Here is a 24,404-nt window from a genome sequence, read left to right as displayed (position 1 = left end):
CACTTTGAAGCAGTTTTACTGCTTTAAAATGAGACTTGCAGTTTTTTATGTGTTGGTGATGTGGCCGTACAGGTGGTACAAACTCTCGACAGGGGTGCATCATAGCTGACCAACTTCACAAAAGCTCCACTACTTTTCCCTTAATGTGCTTTAAATCATGTTTTGTTACCAGTGATTTCATTGGTGTTTCATTAAACGTCTACCTGTATGGTTCGTATGAAGGCGACTGAAACTCTCTCCTCGAACTCGTTGACTGGAGTGTAGAGGTTCAGGACCTTTACGATCTGAAAGAGACGAACCGGACCAGAAATCATTTAACGGACCGGATGGATTATGGCTTGAGTTTTATTTCGGATGTTGCTGAGGGCGCACCTGAGCGGTGGTGAGGGCGTGGCACATGGAGCAGATGGCCTCGGCGTCTTCTTCTGTCTTCTTCTTAACTTGCAGCAGCTGGGCGGCCTGGATCAAAGGCTCCAGGGTCTCTTTGGCTCCACAGTTCATCAGCCCTTTGTCTCTGAGCCACTCCTCCAGCTGGCTCACATTGTACCTGCACACATCCGGTGTCAACTACAGGCTCTCACAGTAAAAACACAAAAACATCTCGAATTCAGCAGCTGTTGGCACCTCCTACCTGATCTGCATGCCTTTGCTCCAGGAGCACATGTCCTTGCGCAGCAGCAGGTTGTTGAGCGTGACGGCTCCGATGATGTAGAAGAGCTGCTTCACCACCTGCTTGATGAGCTCGGGGTCGGTGCCGTGCTGGCACATGGTGGAGTGGAAGGCGCTGAGCTGCCGCAGGATGGAGTCCAGGGTGTAGGTGCCCTCGTCGGCGATGCTGGACGTCCGCTTGCGGAGACCCGTGGGCTTTACTCCGGACACGCCCTGGATGGTCTCGTGCTCCAACATCCCAGACACTGCAAGGAGAAAACACAGTGAAACGGCGCCGTGCTGAAGCACCCAAACACCGTAAGCTTCTGCAGAAACACTCAATCAAGGAATTTTGGTCTAGTTTCTAGTGCAAATACCTTAGTTCACTTGAAATAAGAGAAAACTAACTTACAAGTAACTTTTCAACAAGAAATATGAAACAGTTTTAAGTCAATAATTCCTAATACTGATCCCAGTGGGTGAAATAATCTACCAGTTGAACTAGTGCCAAATCATCATACAATTCACTTTATTGTGACATGAGCTCATATATAGCTTTGTTATCTCTCTTAATACTATGACATCAAAGTCCAGTTGCACATGGTGTCTTTGTTTTTCTCTCTCTGTTTTTTGTCTGGCAGTATCTTTATGTTGTTTTGTTTCAATCTGATGTAGCTTTGTAACTTTATACATATAATATTTTACCAGCTATTCATTTTAAAGAAAAAGTGCTAGTTCCACTTGCACATTATTTCACTTATAATGTTGGAAAAATGTCCTGTTGTAAGTGAAATAATCTTCCAACTTGTTGTTTTGAGGCGTTGTGCCTCCACCCACCTATCATTGGCTGCAGGATGTTCTCCATGCATTTGACCAGCTGCTGGTAGATCTGGATGGCCAGGTCACTGATCACCTGTCTGTACTCTGCCAGGTCGAAGTTGGACAGGCAGTGCTCATTCTGCCTGGATGTATTGTGCTTCATGAAGGCCTGGGGCAAAACCAAAACAAAAAACACTGAAATATCTGCCTTAAAATAGAACAAATGCAGCAACTTTTCCATATCAGGTCAGTGAGGGCAAAATTACAGCAGATCTGCAAACATGAAAAGTCACTTTTGATAAACATTTACAACTTTGGTCTTAGCATGCAAACACGGTGCTAAAGCCAAGTCTGAATTTCCAGCTAACTTGAGCGATGGGGCAACAGTAGCATGACGGCTATTTGCATCTCGCTGTACTTATTTACTTTACTCTGTATCTCTGCTTGATGTTTCTTCATCTAAACCAAACAAATAAGGAGTCACAGAAATGATCCTATAAACATTTCTATCTGCACCGGGCCAATGTGTGGAAGGAGAACAAATCTAACCAGACAAAATGGAGCACAAATTGTTTTATATAAATATTCAGTGGGGAAAAATAGCAATTTTTTTTTAGAGTTTGACCTCAATAAAAAAAACTCATTAATTACGGATAAAAAATAATTTTTGATATGCCATTTTTTAAATAAAATGTAAATAGATTATTTTTCTTAAAATTGTCATTTTTCAATTTCCAAATGAAAATTATCTCAAAACAGTGTTTCTGCAGGTTTCACCAATTCAAATTTAAGACTTTTAAAGACCTTTTTAAAATCATTATGAATGAAATTTAAGACCTGTATCACAACAGAAATGTATAAAAGAAATGAATTGCAACAGAAATTTACTAAGAGCTAAGATGAACATCGTCCAGACAGCTGGCAGTAATCTTGCACTAACCCATGACAGACATTAAAAAAAGGCTACCCAGCTAGCTAGCAAGGGTGTATTAGCAGCTAGTTGTCAATAGCCGCATGACACAATGAAGATGTTTTACATAGCAGAAAAGTCCAGCCAGAAAAAAGGAAACTACGTGAAATATGTGAGATTAAATAGTTCTGGCCCAACAAAATGTAAGACTTGTAATAAACAAATTTAAGGCCAACCTGTTGTTTTTCAATGAATTTAAGACATTTTAAGACCTTAATTTTAGACACATGAAAATAACGCCTTGTTAAATCTAAATCTGCCAGGTGTATGAATAACTTTGAACTGTAGCTCTGCTAGCATTAGTGCTGGCCTCTTATGCAGCTCTGATGATTATCAGACATTCCATTAATTTTCACTTCTACCTCGTGTGTGAAGAGGAAAAGGATAAAGAGGCTAATATTTAGCTAATTGTATTTTCTTTTTTTGTTGGTGTGGAGGTGTGTTGGTGTCACCTCATCTCCACTGTATTGTTTCAGACAGTGCAGGAAGCGGCAGGTGTTGGCCAACCAGAACGAGACGGTCTCAAAATCATCACCTCGTTTCTAAGAGCAGCAGCAGAAGAAGAAGAAAGCCATCAGCATCAACAGATCTTTTCTCACCAGCCTCCATCACTCAGCCTGATTCTTCTCTGCAGGACTTCCATTACGTAAACGCACCTTGAGGATCTTCTTGATGCTGTTGATGGTCGACGTGAGCAGAGTCCGAACTTTCTGATCGTCGTTGACGTAGTCTGCGTGTCTCAGACACATGAACAGGATGTAGGCCGGCAGACCTGGGATCAGATTCACTGCTACGCCGCGAGGCTTCAGCTCTGGAAAGTCGAAAGAACGCTTTCAGATTTCTCACTTCATAAAGATCCCAATATTATCAGTCATCTCAGCTTTATTTATTTTTTTTGTTTTTTGAGAAATGGCTACATAAAAGAAGAGCTTGTGAATTACTCTGTTTCTTAAAGGTCATTAGAAAACCTGAACTTCTTTATATAAAATGGCCATTCTTACCCAGAATGAGATTCTTAACCAGCTTCATCTCATCCTCCTTCTTGTACTCCAGCATTCCCTGGAAGTCTTTCTCCCTGCGGGGGATGTTGACCGGGTGGATGGGCTCCTCCACCATCTGTCCCGGAGACGTCTGTCCCTCGGCTTGACCCGCTGGGAAACAGGTTCAGGACACACTTAGCTTCTTATCTACAGCACCTTAATTTTTTACTCCATTTCTGTTTAAATTTTATTTAGTTTTGCAGATTTGTTTTAGTGTAGTGAACGTGCCGTACCCCCCATCTCTCCGATCCTCTTGGAGTAAACCTTCAGCTGCTTCTTCAGCTTCCGGATGGTTCTGTCCTGCTTCTCCAGCTGCTCCATCAGATCCTGGAACAGACGCAGGGAATGAGAGCAGAGCATAGTCAGGCCTACAAATGCTGCCCTCTAGTGGTGGGTACGAAAGAAAGACATAAAAAAACAAACAGAAGGTGCAGCAGGCCATTTCAGATTGGCATTAGAGCAGCGGTGCTGATTATTGCTTCAGAGGGAGAAAAGGCTGTGGGACTTTCTAGTCGTTAGAGAAGAGGAGGTACGCTAAGGCAGAGTGATCGCTCAGAACACACCTATCTCAGTTAATGCTCACACACGCACGCATGCGAGCACACACACATACACACACAGCCTCTACATACAACCATCCGCCGTAATATGATGACTCGAGCCTCTCTGGACGCTGTGGGGTCGTCGGCCATGAGTTCCTGTCAGGTGACAACATCCACACAGCCGTTGTTTCGCTTTCATTCATGTGTGGCTCAAAATGAAAACAGTCATGATGGATTGCAGGGACAGATGCTTAATGCAAGTCAAAGTGTTGCTATGACTGGAAGAAAGTAAGAGCAATTTCTTCACTTCAAAGATTATTTGCTAAATGAGACAAAGACTGCAACTAACCATCATTTTAGTTATGTGTCTTTTTAGATTTTATAGATTTCTCTTTTAATCTTTTTAAATTCAATATTAGAAATACAGTAATAGATGCAAATGATTAAAAAAGATTTAATATAAGAAAATCAACATTTTATTGCCTAAAATGCAACAACATCCCTGGTGTACGCCTGGTTATTTGTTGCAAACGGAAAATGTACTGGGAATATCCCGATATCGATATTGGAAATCGGTTCGATATCGGCCAAAAGAACAAGTATCGCCCCAGCTTTTCTATCCAGTAGTGCATGTAAGCAAACCCATTGGTTAATAATACATGGCTCAATTGTTCTCACAGCCACTGTTGTTGACTATTGTTCTCCGTTTTTGGTAATATCACTAGATCAAGCATTTTCTAACTTTTAACACAATACAATAAGTAATAAAGTAGGTATGTTTCATGCCGATATCGGTATCAGTCAATAATCAAAGCTGCGATATCAGCATCATATCGGAAGTGAAAACGCATCGGGACACTGAATAAATATCAACACCATCCATCATGTGAAAAGCTCAGTCCTTTCTGCTTGACTTATCGATACCATGCAGGGCTAATTTATTGATTATGTTTTGGATTAACTGATTAATAATTGAACAGAAAAAGGTGCCAAATAGGAGGGTATTTGTTTGTTTGTTTGTTTTTCTGTACAGAATTTGAACCAGGTGAAGCTAAAGTTATGCAACTTGAGTTCTGGGCAGAACATATTTTGAGTTTGATTTTTTATAATATTAAAAGTACAAAATATATATTTTTAGTAAATTTTTGGATTAATTACTATTCTGAGTGTTATCTCAGTAAATGGATGAATGTATACTCTAGTTAATTAATCGATCACCAAATCATTTGGGTATTATTTCAATAATTGATTAATCACAATCCATCCCATTAATCGTTTCACCCCTAGGTGAGATCACTTCCCTCCCTGAACCATCGGTTTGGTAAAGTTTTAAGGCGACGCCTCGTCTGACAGCTGGACTCTAATTTTCAGCAGACTGGCCCTTCACTCTGCATGTTTTTCTCCCAGCATATTTTCATCTGGATGTGTGTTTGCTGCTCCTCTGTGTGTGACGGAGTGTGTCGGAGCGTACCAGGTTCTCGTTGGTGAGCCGGGTGATCTCGTGCTGCAGGCTGGCTTCGATCCGGGCCTCGGGAGGCAACTGCAGGTTCTGGGCCAGCAGCTGCTGCTGCCGGTTGTTCTCCTCCTTCACGTTCTGCAGTTCGCCGCGCAGCGACTCCACCTCGCTGTCGTACGTCCTCCGCTGGGCCTGCAGCTGCTGCTCCAGTAACCTGGGGAGAAACAAAACAATGTTAGAAAAAACCCCCAAAGTGAACGAGGGGCGTTTCATCAGAGCGCGCTGATGCAGGCCGGCAGCAGCATGCTGTGCAGATTCAGACTTCTACTGAAGAACTATAGAGACCAACAGAGGTAACCTGAAGAACACACTCCTAAGATGGTTTGTAGAAGTTTATTTTACAGCTGATCTGGAGGATAAGAGAACATTTTTTAGCAGGGCTGCAAGGTCTGCTGTGCAAAAGAACATGCATGAGCAGGACGGATCAAACAGCAGCACATCTCAACCTGAACTGACTTATGGTTTACCGAAACTCTTCAGCAAAGCAGCATTTATGCAGCAAAAAGATGAAAAGAGAAGCTTAGAAACCAAAGACTTTCTTTCGAATATCATCTTCACGCAGTCCAGCATCTGAACCAGAAGTTGTTATACAGATACGTCTCCAAACATTAGAATACAGCAACAAAATTCTACATTTCTTGTCACTTATTTCAGAAACTCGCAATATATAAATTCATTATATAGAGTGAAATATTTTGAGACTTTATTTCTTACAATTTATTGATTGTGGCTTACAGATAAAGCATTTATGAAACTGTCTATAGTAAAGTAGTAGCAAAATATTGTGAAAAGTGAAAAAGTTCAACATCAGCTGATAAACTCAAAACGCCTGCAAAGGTTTCCTGAGCCTTTAAACGGGCTTGTTACTCATTACTAAAGAAGCTGGTTGTTCACACAGTGCTGGATCAGAGCACATTAATGGAAAGTTGAGTGGAAGGAAAAGATTCACTAGCAATAGAGAGAACTGCAGCCTGGAGAGGATTGTAAGGCACTGTGGACGGATGGATCCGACACAGGATGCAAATGTCACTTTCCTTTTGACTTTTCATCATAATCATCAAAATTAGAAAAAAAAAGGCTTGAAAAATTTTCACTCTGCATAATGAATCTAAATGAGTTTCATTTCTGAAATGAACCCAATATTGACATTTTCCATGACTGAATTTTTTTTGAAGATGTACCTGCAGTGTAAAAGCTCTACAGGTTAGGATTAGTAACGGGGCGATCTTGGAAACCAGCAGCAAAGAAAGACAAAGAAATTCAACCAAAGTCTTCAATAAATAATCATGGCACCACATCTTTGATTGGAAATATCATCTGAAGTCCAAGAATCAATGATGAGTGAAGCATTTAAGATTAACATGAAAGGAAACTCTGAGAAGAAACGGTTAAGAGACCCAGAAGAAGTCATCTCCTTCTGGGACTAAAGCCAAACCACATGGCGCTCTGAAGAGGCATGTGTTGGAGCCTCAGCGCCACCTGGTGGTCTCCTTTAAGCCCTGACTGACCAGCCACAGCTCCCCGTCCTCATTCAGCCTGTGGAGGTCTGGAGGTGCAGATCTGACCCACACAGAGACACGAAGGACCCAGTGAGGGACAGCAAAACAACATGGAGGACATCACACGATGGATGATTACACATCAACATCCAGCCTGAGCTGTCGGTCCAAAATACTTATACACCGGATTAATATCGTATGAGTGGTTTATAGAAAAATGAAGCATTTAAAATGTAAATTAATTTATTCTTTGCTCAGAATTAGTCCTGAATGTTTTCGATCAATAGTCTCCTACTTTTATCTGACCTTGTACATTCTGCAGTGAGGAATGGCATTTATCGTATTATTTATAATTTATTGTGATATATTTCTTCTCATGACAGAGAATTATAATTTATTGTTCTCAAGATAATTAAAAAAATATTTTTGGGATTGTTAGCTTTACTATTTTCTCCACTATTAGCTCAATAGTAGTTAATAAATGTCTGAGGCGTTCAAAGAGCTTGTGCAACAGAGGTTTTCACAATCTCTTTTCTCCACTGCAAATGAGACAGTGGAGAAACATTTAAGCTTCAGTGGATATCCTAATATTGGGTCATTATGATATTAAAATTTTTAACTCATGCAGATACCAAGATATGTAAAACAATCAAGCTGACATTAAAATGTGCTGTTCTGAAAACTTCCTCAACATTTTACGGAGCAGAATCAATAAGAAAAAGAGAAAATGAGGAGAAATAATGAATTTCATGCTCGACGTTGAAGAACTCATTCTTATATCAACACTACAGTCGGTGTGTTAGTCAGAACTAAAGGTCGTCTCCACTTTGTCCCAACCATCTGCATGCTTCAGTCCATTCTGCATTATAAATGATGGAGATCTTCAAGAAAGCTCCTGAGTCAGAGCCTCCTGCTCTCATTCATTCATTCTAGATGTTAGATCACATGCTGGAGGGCCAGAAAATGCCATGTGAGTCTCTAAAATGCAGCCGTCTGAAACCAGCCGCTTTCGGCTTCGGTCGTTGGGAACTTTGTCACTTTCCACCCCGACAGAGCGGCCATGCATGCTCAGATCCACGATGCGTGAGCCGCCTCTGCTCAGTTACCTCAGCCTACTCAGGAGGTCACTGACTTCCAGCGCTGGACGCCCTGATCTGGGGGATCTGGGCAGGACATACAGCCGCACACTGGTTTCTCACACACAACTTTCAATGATTTATAACAGAGGCACGTCTTAAAGGGGCAGTATCATGCACTTCCCAGGCATATAGTATAGTTTTATAGCACAATCAACTAACTGTGTTAACTTCAATTGTTATAAAAATATATCAAATATGAAATAGGGCCTCTGCCTCTTTAAAAGCTCCTGCTTGTTCTGAAACTTTCAGGAAGTCGTCACAACATGGATCCTCTATTAACCCTTTATCAATGTTTTTACCAGTGTTGCACTGAGAAGTAGCTGCTATAAGGATCTCAGCAGATGTGCAGCTCCACCAGGTGTTTGCTAATTGCTGCTGGCTAGTCTGAAGGACCTGAGTGGGGGAGGGCTGCTCTATAATGGGACAGTTTGGAAACCACGTCTTGAAGGTGGGACTTGGTCCACCCAGGTATTTTGCACAGCTGAACAGTTGCCATGGGAGATTCTAGGATTTCTTAAACATGCATGAAAGGATCAAGGCAACACTCCAGGTGTGTTTTTAATGAGGGAATAACATAATAACACGATGTAACAAGCTGATTTTACATAAGACTGCCCCTTTAATAACAAAGAGGCGAGATTTAAGGGAAGCTTAGCTTAGCTGCGTTACCTGTTGGTGTCTTTGACTCCCACGTAGGCTTGCTTCAACTCGTCGGCGTCTTTCAGTTTGTTCACATCCTTAGCAAACACCGAAGGCTCCGTCATGGTTTCCTGGAAGAGAGGCGAATCGGAGGAGGAGTCGTCAAAACGAGACAGAACGTTAAAGTGTTCACAACACGTCAAAACACTCAGACGTCCTGAACGCAAAAAGAGACTGCTGTGAAATGATCACCGATACATCCATGATGCAGCGGTGAGAAAAACAAACTCTTGTTAAACAAGATGGCCGCCCTGGATGAGTTAACATCACTGAGCTATGTAAAAAAAACTAACAACAAAAGTCCAGATTTTTAAATCTTAAGTCTTCAAAAGCAAAAATTTGGGCTGGACTTTAGAAATAAATCCGCCAGACCCAGACGCATGCCTCCAGTGTAGTTCTAGATTAGACTAAGCTAAAGGCTTGTAGCACAACAAACAGATCAGGCAGAACCATGGCAAAAAATAAAATCACGAAAGTAAGTCATGGATGACTGAATGCATCAACTGTACCTTCTCATCCTGTGGAAAAGCATGAATGGAGGAGAGAAGGTGGAGACAGAGAATTAGACACACAGCTGGGACAGAGAGGATCTCAGCAACACAAGCTGCGTTTCCACTGACCGTAAAATTGCTCAAACTGGAATCATGAAAATAAATCTGCTTAATGGAAATACTAGAATTAAAAAAAAAAAACTCACATTTTTCAACTGAAACTTGAGTTTGTTTTTATTTTTCGAAAGTTGGTAATTGGCTAATGGAAACACTTGTTTTCGCATCATGCTAGTTTGTGTCCAGCAGTAGCAAAGCGATCATTTGTCACAGCATCGCACAGCTCATCAAAAACTGAGTTTGTCATTCTAAAGTGTGGAATCCGTAGCGGTTCTGTAAAATCGCCAACTACAGACTCCCTAAAACGCAGCATTTAAAGGTAGCTGCTCCAAAGTACAAGGCAGTGTTTTCTCAACCCTGGTCCTCAGCGCCCCCCTGCTCTGCATGTTTTAGATGTGCTGCAGAAGCCTGGTAATCACTCAGAGATACAATTCAGGTGTGTAGCAGAAGGAAAACGCCTAAAACATGCAGGACAGGGGGGAGAAACACTGGTTTAAGGGGTGTGTTGTTCATAAACACCAACTCCTCTTTTGATGACAAGCGCCAAGTTTTTACATCCATCAACAGCAATTTTAACGACTTATTATTCACATGTGACTTCCATCGCATTTCTTTTTTTAATTAATTATGTTTTTTTTTTTTTTTGCTTTAGCAGAATATTAATTAAGTTTTGCTCACATATGTAATGGAAACGCAGCTACAGGCCGTACAGCAGCAGACATTCAGGCCGTACAGTTTGTCTTTTATAACAGTGTTTTTCAAAGTGTTGGCCACCAGGGGGCGCTAGGTTTGGGAACCCACGTTGTAAAAGACAAACAGCAGCTGCTCAGATGTGTTCTGTCCGTTTGACCCGGAAACATGGAAATGACACCAGATCACAGAAGAAGAAACATGTTTTAGTGCGTCTCACTACAAACAGAAAACATGATGAGGTGAATGAAAAACAGACCCGGCATTCATCATCCACCTACGTTCAGCTTTACAACGGCACCGTTTTCCTTTCAGATGTTCACAGCAGGGGGCCACTTGGCTTAATTTCCGCATCTTAAAAGAACAAAAAATGTTCCCATCCTCACCTTGTGGTGCATGGCCTCCTTCTGGCTGACCAGCTGGGACCGCAGGATCAGCACCTCCTCCTTGCGGACCTCCAGCTCCTCACAGGAAGCGTTGAGCTGGTCCAGGAGCACCTTGTAGGCGGGCGAGCCCGGCGCGCCGGCGCCCGCGGCCGCGCCGCCCAGCAGGCTCTGCCTCATCTCAGCCAGGTCGTGCCTCAGCTTCTTATTCTCTGACTCCAGCTCCTGACGCTGAGAGGCGAGCGGGATCAGAGCGCCACGGTTAGTCAGAGTCACATCGCAGAGAGCCGCTGTGCATTTGTGTGTGTGTGTGTGTGTGTGTGTGTGTGTGTGTGTGTGAGGAACGGTCGGGATCCTCTGCTTACCTTCAGGGACTCGTACTCCAGCTCTGCTCCGCGAGCCTTCCTGAACTGTGCATCATCCTGAAATGGACATAAAAAAAACAGATAAATAGACATAATGGACTCAGACACATGATTATATGACTATATATACATAAATACACAGACACATGAGGTAGGATAAGTCAGAAGGGTTTTGTTTTAAGTAATTTTATGCAAAAAGTACAACTTTCTCAACCACACTTTTTCCTTCCACTTAACATTCCATAGAAAAGTTTGGATACATCTTTATGTGAACAGCCAACCTTTGTAGTAATAACTTTCAATCATAGAAAAGCCAAACAGAGTCACCTTCTTCAATGAAGACACAAACATAAAACCCAATAAATGAATAAATACAAAATATTTGTTTTCCTTTTCTCTATATATTTCTTTACTGGTCTGGTCTGTCCACCTCTATAAATATGAAGTTGTAATGTGAAGTGCTTTGGAGTCCTCTGACTTGTTAAGGTGTTACATAAGTGCAGGCTGTTTAGTGACAGTAAAGTTAATCGTCTTTTTCTGATTGTGTCGATCATAACGTAACATTTAAACTAAACAACCTACATTATTATTACTGTATTGTTTTTACATCTGAAAAAAAAAAAGTTTTCCCAAATAAAGTCTATTGTTACCACTAATCGTATAAAAACTTTGTTCACCAAAGTTCAAATGTTGAACATTTTCACAGAGTTTATCAAAAACCATCAAAATGATGACAAACACTTAAAACATCACTCTGTCCGTATTGGATTTCTACATGAATTTCACTTTTTGAAATGATTTTTCATTTTAACTCATCAGAGGCTGTAGAAAACAAAATGCAGGTGACATCAGGGCCTTCCTACCCTGGCTCTAGCCCGCTGGAACTGCTCCTCTCTGTTCTCCAGCTCGTTGCGCAGCGACTGCTTCTCCTGCTCCAGCTCCGTAACGCGTTTCTGCAGCTTCAGGGTCAGCGAGGTGTCCATTCCCCGCGTCACGTCCTGAGTGACAAAGATACGCAACAACAATTACAAACAGTAAAACCCCGTTCGTCACACGTTTTGGAGCATGAGCAGACGTCTGTTTTCTCTTTTTTAACACGAGTTGCCGTCAGGCGCCTTACTTCGCCGACGCGGGAACCGTCTTCTAATTCGGCGTACTCTGAGTTGTACGTGTACTCCGACTCGTTGCTGCTGTGGGTGGAGTCTGTTCTCCTGTGGCCCGGTTTGGAGACGTTCTGAACACACAAGAACGGATGATTCTTTAACCCTTTATGTCTGATACATTACAAAACACTTATTCTTCAGGTTTCTTTTGTGCTTTTCTTGGCTGTATATTTTATTACCGAGGAACAAACCAAAGACCATGAACTCTAAAAATGTCCCTCCATCAAATGAAGCATTTTAGAAAATATTTTCTCTACGAGCGAGGGAATTAATCTGACTGTAACCATCATAAAGAAAAAATAAAATCAGATGGAAAGACAAACTGAGCCAACAGAGGAAACAAACATGGAAGAAGGAAAATAAGAAACCAACACACAAAAACAAAAAGTCCAAATAACACGGGACTTTTGGTACTTTTCATAAAGTCAANTTAAAAAAATTGGGGAATATTTTTGACGTTTCCAACAACAAAAATTCTCGATACATTTCCAGTTTAACAGCTTTTACATAGTTTACACATCTGCTCCCACATACAAGGTTTCAAAAGCTTTTCCCATTAATAGCAAGTTTAGATGAAATGTAAAATAAAAAACATGATGAGGTCAGTCAGAGGACTGCAACTAATGATTATTTTATTAATCAATTACTGTGATGAATAAATCAGATAAATTGGTCAAAGCTTATTTTGTGCAAATATTATAACTGCATGGAAAATGCAAATAATTCAATTCCTTTATTAAGGAAGAAAAATATTTTATTGGCTAAAATGGAATAATGTAGCATTTATTTAGTGAAAGCAAATTATTCATCTACAATTGAAATATATTTCCAACATCAACATGTGAAAAGCTCAGCTCTGTCAGGGCTGATCTGTTGCTTATATTTTGCATTAATTGATTAATAATTGAGCTGCTTAATAAGATTTTTTTCACAGAATGTGAACCAGGTGAAGCTAAAACTATGACGCTTTTATCTTAAATGCACAACGCATACATATATTTGGACAGTTCTGACTTAATTACGGCTCTGAATATGTTGTTCCTTCAGCAAACTGGAGTCTAGTTTACAATTAACTGATTACTAAATCAGCTGATCGTTTCAATAATGGATTAATCACAGGCAATCCGATTAATCGTTTCAGTTCTAATGCATGCTGTCAGTGGCCCGGCCTCAGCTGCAGTGTGTGCGCTCCTCACCGTGGAGTGAGCCAGCTCTTCCTTCAGGTCGTCGTACTTCTCCTCCAGGCGCAGGTGTTCGGTCAGCAGGTTCTGGTAGCGGGAGCGCTCCTCGTTCAGGTCCGTCTCCAGCTGCTGGGTCTCCTGCGCGATCGCACGAGTCATTTTCTCTGGCGGGACGACACAGAGGACAACTTTTTATTTTTCTCTTTACTTGGGAAAAACACAAACAATGGAAAGCATTCATGATTTGTTTAAATAAATGTTGATCCAGTATACATTTGCTGTATCTGACATATTTTTCATTTCATTTTGCACAGGTATTTTCACTTTTACTTCTTCTCAACTTTTAAACAAAATAATTGTACTAATGAATGACAGATGAAGCTTTCTTTATTTTTCCTTTAGTTATCAGTAGGCGGTGAAACACACCTGTCATCTGCTGACTCTGTTCCTGAATCATCCTGTTCAGGTCGTCTTTCTCTTTCTTCAGCAGGCCGTTCTGATCCTTCAGCTCGGAAACCATCTGAACAGAAACAAACGATTCGTGAAACGTTGGGAGGAAGGAAGTCTGTGTCTCTCTGTGGATGCAGTGGACGATGCACCAATCAAACCATAAAAATACAAATGTGATGAACGTTTCATCGCAGTGGTCTCAAGCTGCATTTCTCGAGGTCCGGTGTTGACAACTTAGTGACTTTTCAGACTTCTCTAGTAATTAAAAAAAACAACAACTACTTTTCTGTGTTACTGGAGACAGGTGAAAGCATGGAGCCTTGAATAAATCATTAAAACATCTGATGGTGTCAAATACAATAACTAAATCAATTTTAAAAATCAGAATTGCCAGGTAATCTTTTTAAAATCTGTGATCGGCCTAAAATGTGCAATCGGTGCACCTTTAAAATGAAGCTCAACTTCTTTGGGAGAATCTGCAGGTTTTGGACATTTATTCTGCTCCGTCTCGATGTCAAAGTGCAATTTCTTCTGACACCAAATTAAGATTAAAAAAATCCTCCTCCTCTGCAGCCCATATAAAGCGTCAGATGAAAATAATACTTTGAAACTAAGTCACATACTAGCTATCGTTTCTATTTATAGCATTTTTATCAAATACAGTCTCAGGAGGCAGACATGAGACGTAAAAGTTAAAAATAAACACTCAGTTGTGAAACTGAAAACACACAAAAACAAACAAGCAAAAAAAAAAAAAAACAATCTGGTAAAGGTGCCGTACCTTTTCCATTTCGTCCCTGTACTTTTGCGCCCAGTCCTCGATGGTCTTCTTCTCCTGCTGCGTGACGCTCAGCTCCTTCCTCAGCTTCTCCAGCTCCTCCAGCAGAGACGACACCTGGTTGGCTTTGTTCTTGGCGTCCTCCTCCACCCCTCGCAGCCGGCCCAGCTCGCCCCGCATGCGCTCGCTCTCGGACGCGTACGAACTCTCCAGAGAGACCAGTTTCTCGCTGATCACCCGGTTGTCCTTGTTCTGTAAGCACAGGGCGGATAAATTCCCGTTGGAGAAACTGCTGGGAGCGTCTAATAAAGACGAGGATCGACCGAAACGGAGACGGGACGCTCGTCACCTGCTCGTCGATCTTCCTCTGCAGCTGCATGATTTTGTTTTCCATGCCTTTGTTGAGCTTCTTGAAGTGCTCCACCGAGCGAGCCTCGATTTTCAGCTTCTTCAGCTCCCGCTTGGCTCTCATCCTGCGGATGCAGCACTGCAGGTAGACGATGGCTTCGAGGCAGCGCTTGTACCAGCAGCGGGCCAACCAGCCGCGGACGTGCTTCTGAATGATGACGGCCTTGTGCTCCCGCAGCAGCTGCACCGAGACGGCGGGGGAGAAAGAGACTTTGAATTATACAGAACCGAAAGACGTTTGTGGAGAACTACGCAGATTTGAATGTAGGCCTGTCGCAATAAGCAATAAGTCCATAAATTGCATGATGAATTGAAACGAGGTCAATAAATTCTGTTTTCATCATTTATTGCTTTTCTCTCTACCAAAAACTGGACGTCTAAAGTCTTTAATCTGGTGCTTTGTGATGTTTATAGACATTTCATAATTCATTTTATTTGTTGTTTTGTTTTTTACTTTAAGTATTTAAAAAGTCTTCTAGTTCAAGTATTAAATATTCATTAGAATTTAAAGTGTATTGATCTTTGCGAATGTGTTATTGCGTTGTTGTTTCACTACTATTATAGGACTTGAAAATCGTCTCAGAACAACAATATTATCATTTATTCCAATGATAATTTATCGTCCAACAAAATGTTGCTACGGTAACAGGCGGAATGATTGTCCTGATGAAACATGAACGATTGTGTCGTCGTGTGTCGGGTCTCACCGCCTGGTACTTCTGCCGGGCCATGTAGGCTCTGAGGATGGTCTGCATGGCCAGCGCAGCCGCCTGCTTCTGCCTGTAGCGTTTCCGCTCCACACACATCCTCTGGTACTTCTGGATGACGGTGGCCGCCTGCGTGCGCCGCATGAACTTCACCAAACTGTCCGGAAACACAAAGAGGGTTTTTTTCTGTCTACTCATAACTTCAACTCTTCCTTTCGATGTGTAAGTTCCAGTATTTGCCACCGGCGTGTCTGTACAAAATAAACATCTATGACCTTTTTTCTGTAAATTACCTTTGATAACCTCGTTTTGTTTTAGTTTTCTACGGGTTGTTTTGCAGTTTAAAGTGTGAAGTGAAGCCAGTGGCCATTTTGCATAATTTCAGACCAAACAGGACAATATTTTTCACTTACAATTGAGACATTTCAATTTAAAATCATTTAGGGTTTGTAGCTAACAATTATTTTAGTAATCGATTATTCTAGCCATTATTTTGAGTCGATTAATCAACTCAAAATAATGGTGTAAAAGAATATAATGTAAACAAATTCACTTCCTTTTTTAAAGAAGAAAACTATTTTATTGTTTAAATGCAACAACATGGCTTTTCTTTAGTGAACTCTTGATTATTTGTTGCAAAAATCTGTTGATTATTTGTAGAAAACCAGATTAGTAACTGGATAACAAAAGGTCATAATAGGAGATCTTTATTTATTTATTGACAGTATGAAGTGAATCAAGTGAAGCTAAAACGATACAATTTGAGAAACTCTGGGTAGAACATATTTACAGTTTCTTATCTTAAATACAAAATGTGTATTTTTTTTGTACAGTTTTGCCTTAACTACTGCTCTTAATATGTTGTTCTTTCAGAAAATGGCCTTTTTTCAGTCTCTACACTCCAGTTAATGATTAATCAATTACTAAATTAGTTGACGATTATTTCAATCATTGATTCATCACGATTAATCATGTCAGCTCTAAAGTCATTTTCTATATTTCTAGAGAACCATAAGCAAATTTATCTGCATTAATTCAATAAATATAACATAAAAATAAAGCGGGACGTTTTTTTAAATTATTGTGGCTCAACCAGGAGTCAATCCAAGTTTCATTATGAATCAACTTCCACAAATAGTTACAGGAACAGAAATAAAGACAGAGAATTTCCAAAGAATAATGTACAAGTAAATTTGAGATGTGAATGTTTTTAATATTATTCATCTCCATAATTCATAAAGCAGAGTTAAAAAAAGAAAAGAAAAATAAACTGCTCTGTAAATCATAAGGCTAGAAAATTATTTGTACCGTATGGAAACAAATAGAAGGAACAAATATGTGATAAAAATGGTTTCAATCGACCCAGAGCCCTTTGCCATTGTTGTTCTGACTCCGCCCACTATTTTCCTCTTTTAATAATCATCATACCAATATGTTGCTTGACTTATTGTTGCACAGTTAATAAACTTCATTGTGCAGTAACTCAATTTTCACACTTTATAGCGTAAACCTGAGCTGATGCTGACCCAGAAAGTAAAGCGTCACCTACCAGCGGGCCTGGTATCCCCTGGTGAACCTCTGAATGGTGATGGCGGCGCTGCGCTGGCGCAGGTACTTCTTGCGTGCCAGCCAGCAGCGGATGGTCTTCTGGATGCGGATGCAGGCAGCACGCAGCTTGTCCGCTCTCAGCTTTTCCAGGTACGCCACCTGGCCGGCCCTGAAGAAGATCTTAGTCTTACCGAACTGATACTTATCCTGGTCCTGAAGAACGGACAGCGCAGAAAAGAGAAGAGTCGCCGTTTGTGGGATTATTAAAAAAAAAAAAACACACACACACACATTGTGAGCAGTACAGTGGGACAGTCAGTCTGACCTGTACTAATTTCTCCAGAACATTCCTGCAGGTCAGCTTCTTGTCAGGGAGAACATCTTTCTGCTTCATCAGCACTCTGTAGCGGCTGAAGAACTCCTGGTACGTCCATCTGACAAAACACACAGAAAACTGAGCGATTCCTTCATACCAACATGGAATATTCAGTTTGGTGAAAGGAGAGATTAAGCTCTACGCTTTCAGATGCTTCTATGTAGTTATTAGAAACTTTTCACCAACTGACATCACTTTTGTTTCATACATGATGGCGGTGTGATTCAGCACACACTAGCTTAAATTAAAGTACTTTAAAAACTGGTGACAATCAGATAATCTATATATTAAAACTCTAAATTGTACAAAGTACGTTTAAATCTGCATAGAGTAGTGTTACGTGACATAGAGATAGAGAGAATCCAAAACAGTAATTGTTGACCAACAAATGAAATTGTTTGTTGCTCAAAGCCTCGACCAACAAACAAAAACAAGAAAACCCAGAATACACCGACGACAACCACCCTCTTTGGTGAGGATGTTGTGACTGACGACTCTTCCATTTGTAGATGTTTGACATCGACTAATAAAAAAACAAGCTTCCTGTAGTTTCAATAAGTGAACAAATGAGTTTTTCTGACAGTTAAATCTTAGTTTTCAACTCAAATATTAAGTCTGACAGCTGCTATTTATTATGCATTGTAGAAATAAAGGAACATTTTCTGCTGTGGTCCACTTCTACATTTTGAAGCTTGTAAAAATGATGTTATTACATCTATACAATTATTTAATTTTAATACATTGATAGATTCCCATATTTATATATAAAGTTTTATATTGTAATAAACATTATCAATTTATCCATAAATACATGAACTTTGTTACTGATAGCTCTCCTAAAGAGATGAGGCAGATCATAGCTTTACACAATCCCATCAGACAGCAGCAGCTAGGCCTGTCACGATAACAAATTTTGCTGGACGATTAATTGATTTATCGTTTATCGCGACAGGCCTAGCAGCAGCTATTTTCTTCTTTTCTTTTTTACAGTAAGGATGTTTGGGTACCTGGACGGGAAGCCGGCTGCAGATATGCGGATGGTTTCCAGAACGCCACAAGCTCTGAGCTGCTGCACTGCTCGCTTTGGATCAAACCTGCCAACAGCACAAAACCACAGTCAGCATGTTGGTCTGCAGGCAACTGGAGCACAGAGGAAGACCGAGCTACATTATGGATGAGCGAGTAAATTCAATGAAATTTGACAAAGCAGGAAAAAAAGACAATGCAGGGAGAAGAAAGTAGTGAGAGGAGACTCACGAGAAGGCCAGCTTGAAGTCGTTGGGTTTGATGCAGCGGACGTAGTGTGGAGTGGTGGCGTTCAGAGTCTCCATCAACATTTGGAGAGAGTTACGAAACTACAAGAGAGAACAGCGTCCTTCAGTCAGGGCTGCAACCAACCACTGTTTAAACAACTGATTATCCAAACAATCAACCAATTATTCGGATCAAAAATATCATCACATATGCAAATTTTTCATTCAGTCACTCAGCATTTTTTTTTTATATAATATTAGAAATACATTAAATGTTAAGAAAATAAACATTATATGACCTGAAAGGCAATAATGTAGCTTTACTTTAGTGGATTTGAACACTTCGCCACCTGAGGAGCTTTGTGTAAAACATTTACACAAAGTTTTATTGCTTATTTTATTATATATTTTGAGCAATTTTGGCTAAATTACTGCTCCAAATGTATATTTTTTCAAGTAATGGCCTTTTATCAATAAATCATTGATAATTACTTCAATAATCAATTAATCACAATTAAGCCGATTAATTGTGCCAGCCCTATAAAGAACAATAACGTTTTTTTTGTCCTATTTGTTATCAGGTGTGTATCTGTATGTGAGCCTGTAGGGGGCAGTACCACCCACCTGACAGCCCACGGTCTTCTTGTGCTCCTTGCTGCTCGTGTCTCGGCCCTTGTCCGGTTTGATGCTGAGGCGGGTCCGGCCCCCAGTGCCGGGCACCTGGCCTGTGGGGGTGGTCGCCTTCTCCTCATCCTGGAACAGCTCCACCAGCAGGTCGAACTGGAAACAGCAGCCCGGTTACAGTTAGCAGAAAAAGAACCGGCCCAACGGGAGACGCTTCAAGCTCCCAGCCATGCTGTTACTAGGCTCTTCTTAAGCTTTGCCCAAAGCAATGACAGCAAATGAGCTTTTGTACCTCGTAACTACTGACAGAGGTTTTTACATTTTAACACTTCATGAAACATAAGTGTTTGTTACTTTTAGATGAGAAAGTTAATCAGACTCAAATACGTGAGTGGAGGTCACACGATCAATCAATTAGTTTGAAAGTTAAAAAAAAGAATAGAAAAAACAAACGTGGTGGAAACGTTAAAAGTTTGGTCATGTATGACAAAACGAAGGTCATACATGACCGCATGGCCTAACCCGGCCATAGAGTTAGGACGTAAACACTGTCACTCATAACGCTGAGGTTACATGATGAAGATGCGGGGTTATGTGAGCAGCGTCACGGCGCCATGCTGCTTCTCTAACCGCCTCGTTAAGCAGGACAGCCGCGATGCCTTCAGAGCTCAGCTCCACTCCGGGAGATAAAAACACTCTCCTTCCTTTGTTCCTGACTGTAGAGACGAGTCCTGACTTCTCCCCCCTGCAGTGCCACTGTTGCTCCCACCCCCATGCAGCACACACAGACACACACACACACACACACAACGCCAAACTCCTCGGTGCGCTTAGAGTGAAATAACTCGGTGCCACAAAGAGAGACAGAGAGAGACGAGGAAGGAAGGAAGGCAAGAAAAGGCTAAATGAAGAGCTACAGGCGCACCGGTGCTCTCAGAACGCTTCTGTTTACCTTCTGTTGGCGGGGAAGGTTGTCATGATGAGGACACACACACACATACACATACACATACACACACACACACACACACACACACACACACACACACACACACAGAGACAACAGATGGACACACAGTTACAAAGAAACACATGGCATTAAAGGAAAAAGTTTAAAGGAAGTTAAAAAAATGATCATCCTGCTATAAACAACAAAGAACTTAAAAATGGAAATAAAACTGAAAGAGAATAAATGGATGGAAACATTACTTAAAAAAAAAGTTAAGAGTTTCCAGTGAACCATGTTGATGTAAAGTTGGTCAGTAAAATCATCCACGTAGAAACATGTCAGCTCTCATTTGTTGAGCTGTTCTTTGCTCTGTGGAGAGTCAGGCTGTGTGTTTATCTAAATACAATAATCTCTTCAGGAAGTTTAGACTGCAACTATTAATGCAAATTCCCTCATTTGCTAATTTTGTGCGGACTTGCAATTTTCAACGCAACTTTTCTGCAAATCTGACCAAACAGTATAAAGTTTTCTTTATTTCTATCTTTTCTGACCAATCGCTGCAACACAGGTAAATTTTGACCAATCCCCTTTACCCTAATCTAGATTAACTTCCTGGATCATGATGCGTCTTAAATCCATAGTTTTAGGCTGCAACAATCAAAAAGGCAGCGCAACATCCTGGAACGACTGATAAAGCTGAATAAAAGAATCTTGATTCTGTTCAAGTCAAATATCCACATTATAGAAATCTCAGGAAATTAGTAAAATCCAGCAATAGTTGATCAGAGGAGTTTAGGGGTTGCAGATGTTTACAGCTTACAGTTTAAATTCAGCATTAAATGGTTTTATAATTTACTCCCGGGGGTCAGAATATAAATACACCACAAACCTCTCAGTTTTGTGTTTGTGGATTATTTAATCCTCCTTCAAGTCCACAACTATGCACTACTTTATGTCGGTCACATCCAATCGCAATAAAATACACAGAGTTTGTATTGTGACAAAATGTAAAAATATGAAAGCGTGTGAACATTTATCGAGCCACTGCAGACAACTTTCTGATGAACAGATGTGATTTATCGTAGCGACTGCAGCAAATAGCTACTTCATTAAAAACAGAGAATTCAGTATTTTTTCTCGTTTTGAATGATGATGGATTTAGTGGTTAGTGGCTCATTATGAATTTACCTTCAAAAATCGGGAGCATCGTTGAGGTTCCAGTGTAAGAAATGAAGTGAATCAGACTGAACGGCGTACCTGATCGTTTATCATTTGTGATGATTTTAAAAACAGGATCTTCACTCTGTTGTGAAAATGGTTGACCAAAGTGTCGACTCGCTCACAAAATGATTAGATTAGCTGTGCGAAACACTAAAACGGAGATTAAACTAAATCTCATTAGAAGTTAATTATCCCCTAATCTTGATTGTATCCAGTGTGTGTTTGGGAACATTAGCAGGTCTTGTTAGAGTTGTTAAAGTCTGATATTTCACATCCTCTTACCCAGCTCTGCTCCTGTTCAGGTCTATAAAAGAACAGCTGAAGGTCAGCGTGAGAGAAACAGTCGTAGCTTACATGTGCGTTGATTAGCGTGTGCAAACCAGGAAGTGACTTATTTTGGAAAAGGCACCAATAAAAACAGATACTGGCTTCATTTAAGCTAATTAAGATCTCTATGTGAGTATGTGTTTTAGTTTGATCTGCAAATACAAAAACACAACACATTCTAAATAGCTTGATGATAAATTATTCAGACAATAGTTGTAACAAGCTGCTGAAATGTTTTAAATTAAACTGGTACATTTAGTTTGCATTTAATTTTGTTCTCATTTGTCTAGGATAGTTTACACAAAGCAGTTAAACTCTGAGTGTGTTTAAGACTGAAATAAAATCTGAATTTGTGCGTTAAAAACTAATTGCTGAGTTGATTCTATTGTTGTTGGGATAATATCACCGCCCTGATGAGGCCAGTGGAGGGCGCTGTTTCCCCTATCCTTCAAGTGACATCGTTAGTTGGAGAGCTTCTCAGAGTTTATCCTGAAGAAGCAGCAGCCTTCCTTTTTTATCTCCCTGAATTTCATTTATTTTAATAAATTGCTAAATTTATAAAAGCTTAGCAAACTTTAACTAGACAGTCAGTTTGTTTCTGGCTGGATAAGCTCTGACGACGTCGCGGTGCATCTCACCTTGCTGGCCTTCAGCACATGGATCTGCTCTTCGTTTACTGTGTCCTTGTTCTTCTCCAGGAAACCCTCACACTGATACTCGACCTGCTCAACAACAACAGCGACTCAAGATCCTAACGGACATTTTGTTTTTAGATGTATAAACATAAAGAATACGTTGAGGTTTGCAAGACGGGCACAGATGATAAGAGAAGATCTGGTCTGTAACAAAGTCACTGCAAAAAGACATTGAGAAATTCACCTTATCAGCAAAATGTTGGATAATGAAGGCGCGGTTGGACATGCGCGGCTTTTCGAACAGGGAACAAGTCTTCAGGTGGGTGTTGTACAGCTTCTGAGCCCAGGAGTCATCAGAACCTTTCGGCATCTGAAGAGAACAGAAAGGAAACGACTGGTAAAGCAGCGAAACAGCAAACTGATTCAGAAAAAATTCAACAGAAAATGACCTTGGAAAGATTGAGACTCATAAGATAAAATATTTGAGGTAATGGTCTGAAACTGAGCAGCGCAGTGACAAAACTCAGTTTCTCATGTGTGAGAGGGGAACGTTTGAAAAAAACTGATCAGACAAATATGAATCTGAAGTCCTAAAGCTACTGAATAGCAAACTTTACTTTTGCTGCTTCTTTACATTAATCATTAACTTTTCATTCCACCTGCAGCATAAAAATGTTTTCCATATTTCAGAAGGTGCAACAATGCAGTTTTGTAGCAATTTAAGATAAAAAAACAAAAAAACAAAAACAAAACATGACATGTCGTCTAGTGGTGCATCGATTGCATTTTTCTGGCTGATTGCCGATTACTGATTTTTTAAAAAGCCCAACTTACCGATTCCAATTTTGGCCAATACCATTTTTTTGTCTGAACCATTGCTCAATACATCAAGAAAGTGGCTGAATTGGCAACAATGGGGGTGACTATTGTTAACTGCAAATGTGCAGACATGACCTGGTGGGCCGGTCTGTCAGTAAAACCTCTCTCACAGGAGAAAAGAAAAGCACAGTGGTTGATTTTCAGATCTTTGTCGAGGTTGACAGCATCGGTGGATAAGATCGGCTTCACATGTAAAAATTGGCCAATCACCAATCTCCCAAAATTAAGGAAATTGGTACCAATAAATATGCTGGTGCACCCCTAATAAATCCTTAAAAACATCTTCCTGACTTCATATGAGAAGATGCTCCATGTTTGCTGTTCTGACTCTGTACCTTGCACTCCTCGTCCAGCAGGTCCAGGATGCCCATTTTAGCTTCTATGAGGTTGATGCAGGGCTGATTGTCATAGAAGTCGATCAAAGTCCAGGGGATCTGCTCCTTCATGTACTCCTCCTGCTCTAGCTTGAACACGTGCTGTTTTCACACAAAATATACAAACAAACAGCAATAAAAAGACATTTTAAAAGTCAAGGAAATGTTTGGCGGTATGGATAACAGGAAGTTTAGAGGGTAAATCGACGCTGCTCACCATGTTGAATTGTTGCTGCAGTTTTTCATTTGCGTAGTTGATGCAGAACTGCTCAAAGCTGTTGATTTCAAATGTTTCAAACCTAAACAGCCAAAAGGTAACAGATGAATCACTGGACTTGCACTATAAGCCTGCAACATCTACATACTGATGTAAAAAAAAAAAAAAAGTAAATTACACTTATGTACTTTTTCTGCAGGTTTCACCAATGGAAAATGAAGACTTTTTAAGACCGTTATGAATAAAATGTCAGACCTGTATCCAGGCACGTACAGAGGGAGGGTCTGGGGGTGCTTGAGCACCTGCCCCTTTTGCTCCTTGCCCCCAAGAGCCCTTTTGGTCAAATTTTTTATTTTTTGGTATTATTATTTTCTAAACCCTCTTCTGACACATAAT

At 40.6% G+C, this 24,404-nt stretch overlaps 1 protein-coding gene across 7 annotated transcripts in view; it reads right to left on the bottom strand.

Moving 5' to 3' along the window:
• myo5aa (myosin VAa) overlaps window positions 1-24,404 on the bottom strand; it is a 62,056-nt gene that overhangs the window by 3,077 nt on the left and 34,575 nt on the right. For 2 of the 7 annotated variants that reach the window (XM_015040508.1, XM_015040506.1), the window contains exons 11-41: window positions 24,009-24,090; window positions 23,753-23,893; window positions 22,783-22,908; window positions 22,542-22,625; window positions 20,359-20,361; window positions 19,407-19,562; window positions 18,787-18,884; window positions 18,537-18,623; window positions 17,479-17,587; window positions 17,155-17,366; window positions 15,606-15,762; window positions 14,840-15,079; window positions 14,494-14,742; window positions 13,689-13,782; window positions 13,278-13,426; window positions 12,039-12,152; window positions 11,782-11,916; window positions 10,919-10,975; window positions 10,557-10,784; window positions 9,382-9,390; window positions 8,843-8,943; window positions 5,491-5,689; window positions 4,110-4,175; window positions 3,711-3,804; window positions 3,439-3,588; window positions 3,094-3,248; window positions 2,890-2,979; window positions 1,486-1,636; window positions 632-914; window positions 373-547; window positions 204-284 (exon numbers count right to left, since the gene is read on the bottom strand). In XM_015040508.1, coding sequence (XP_014895994.1) covers window positions 204-284; window positions 373-547; window positions 632-914; window positions 1,486-1,636; window positions 2,890-2,979; window positions 3,094-3,248; window positions 3,439-3,588; window positions 3,711-3,804; window positions 4,110-4,175; window positions 5,491-5,689; window positions 8,843-8,943; window positions 9,382-9,390; window positions 10,557-10,784; window positions 10,919-10,975; window positions 11,782-11,916; window positions 12,039-12,152; window positions 13,278-13,426; window positions 13,689-13,782; window positions 14,494-14,742; window positions 14,840-15,079; window positions 15,606-15,762; window positions 17,155-17,366; window positions 17,479-17,587; window positions 18,537-18,623; window positions 18,787-18,884; window positions 19,407-19,562; window positions 20,359-20,361; window positions 22,542-22,625; window positions 22,783-22,908; window positions 23,753-23,893; window positions 24,009-24,090 — 4,075 coding nt within the window. The remainder of the gene's footprint in view (window positions 1-203; window positions 285-372; window positions 548-631; window positions 915-1,485; window positions 1,637-2,889; window positions 2,980-3,093; window positions 3,249-3,438; window positions 3,589-3,710; window positions 3,805-4,109; window positions 4,176-5,490; window positions 5,690-8,842; window positions 8,944-9,381; window positions 9,391-10,556; window positions 10,785-10,918; window positions 10,976-11,781; window positions 11,917-12,038; window positions 12,153-13,277; window positions 13,427-13,688; window positions 13,783-14,493; window positions 14,743-14,839; window positions 15,080-15,605; window positions 15,763-17,154; window positions 17,367-17,478; window positions 17,588-18,536; window positions 18,624-18,786; window positions 18,885-19,406; window positions 19,563-20,358; window positions 20,362-22,541; window positions 22,626-22,782; window positions 22,909-23,752; window positions 23,894-24,008; window positions 24,091-24,404) is intronic. The other 5 variants (XM_015040509.1, XM_015040507.1, XM_015040511.1 and 2 more) reach the window with 5 other exon arrangements.

This window comes from Poecilia latipinna, unplaced genomic scaffold, assembly GCF_001443285.1.
Source record: "Poecilia latipinna isolate Pla-1442-1.1 unplaced genomic scaffold, P_latipinna-1.0 Scaffold512, whole genome shotgun sequence".
NCBI classification, from domain to species: domain Eukaryota; kingdom Metazoa; phylum Chordata; class Actinopteri; order Cyprinodontiformes; family Poeciliidae; genus Poecilia; species Poecilia latipinna.
The sequence above is the reverse complement of the archived record's forward strand: the minus strand, read 5'-3'. Positions and strand labels throughout refer to the sequence as shown.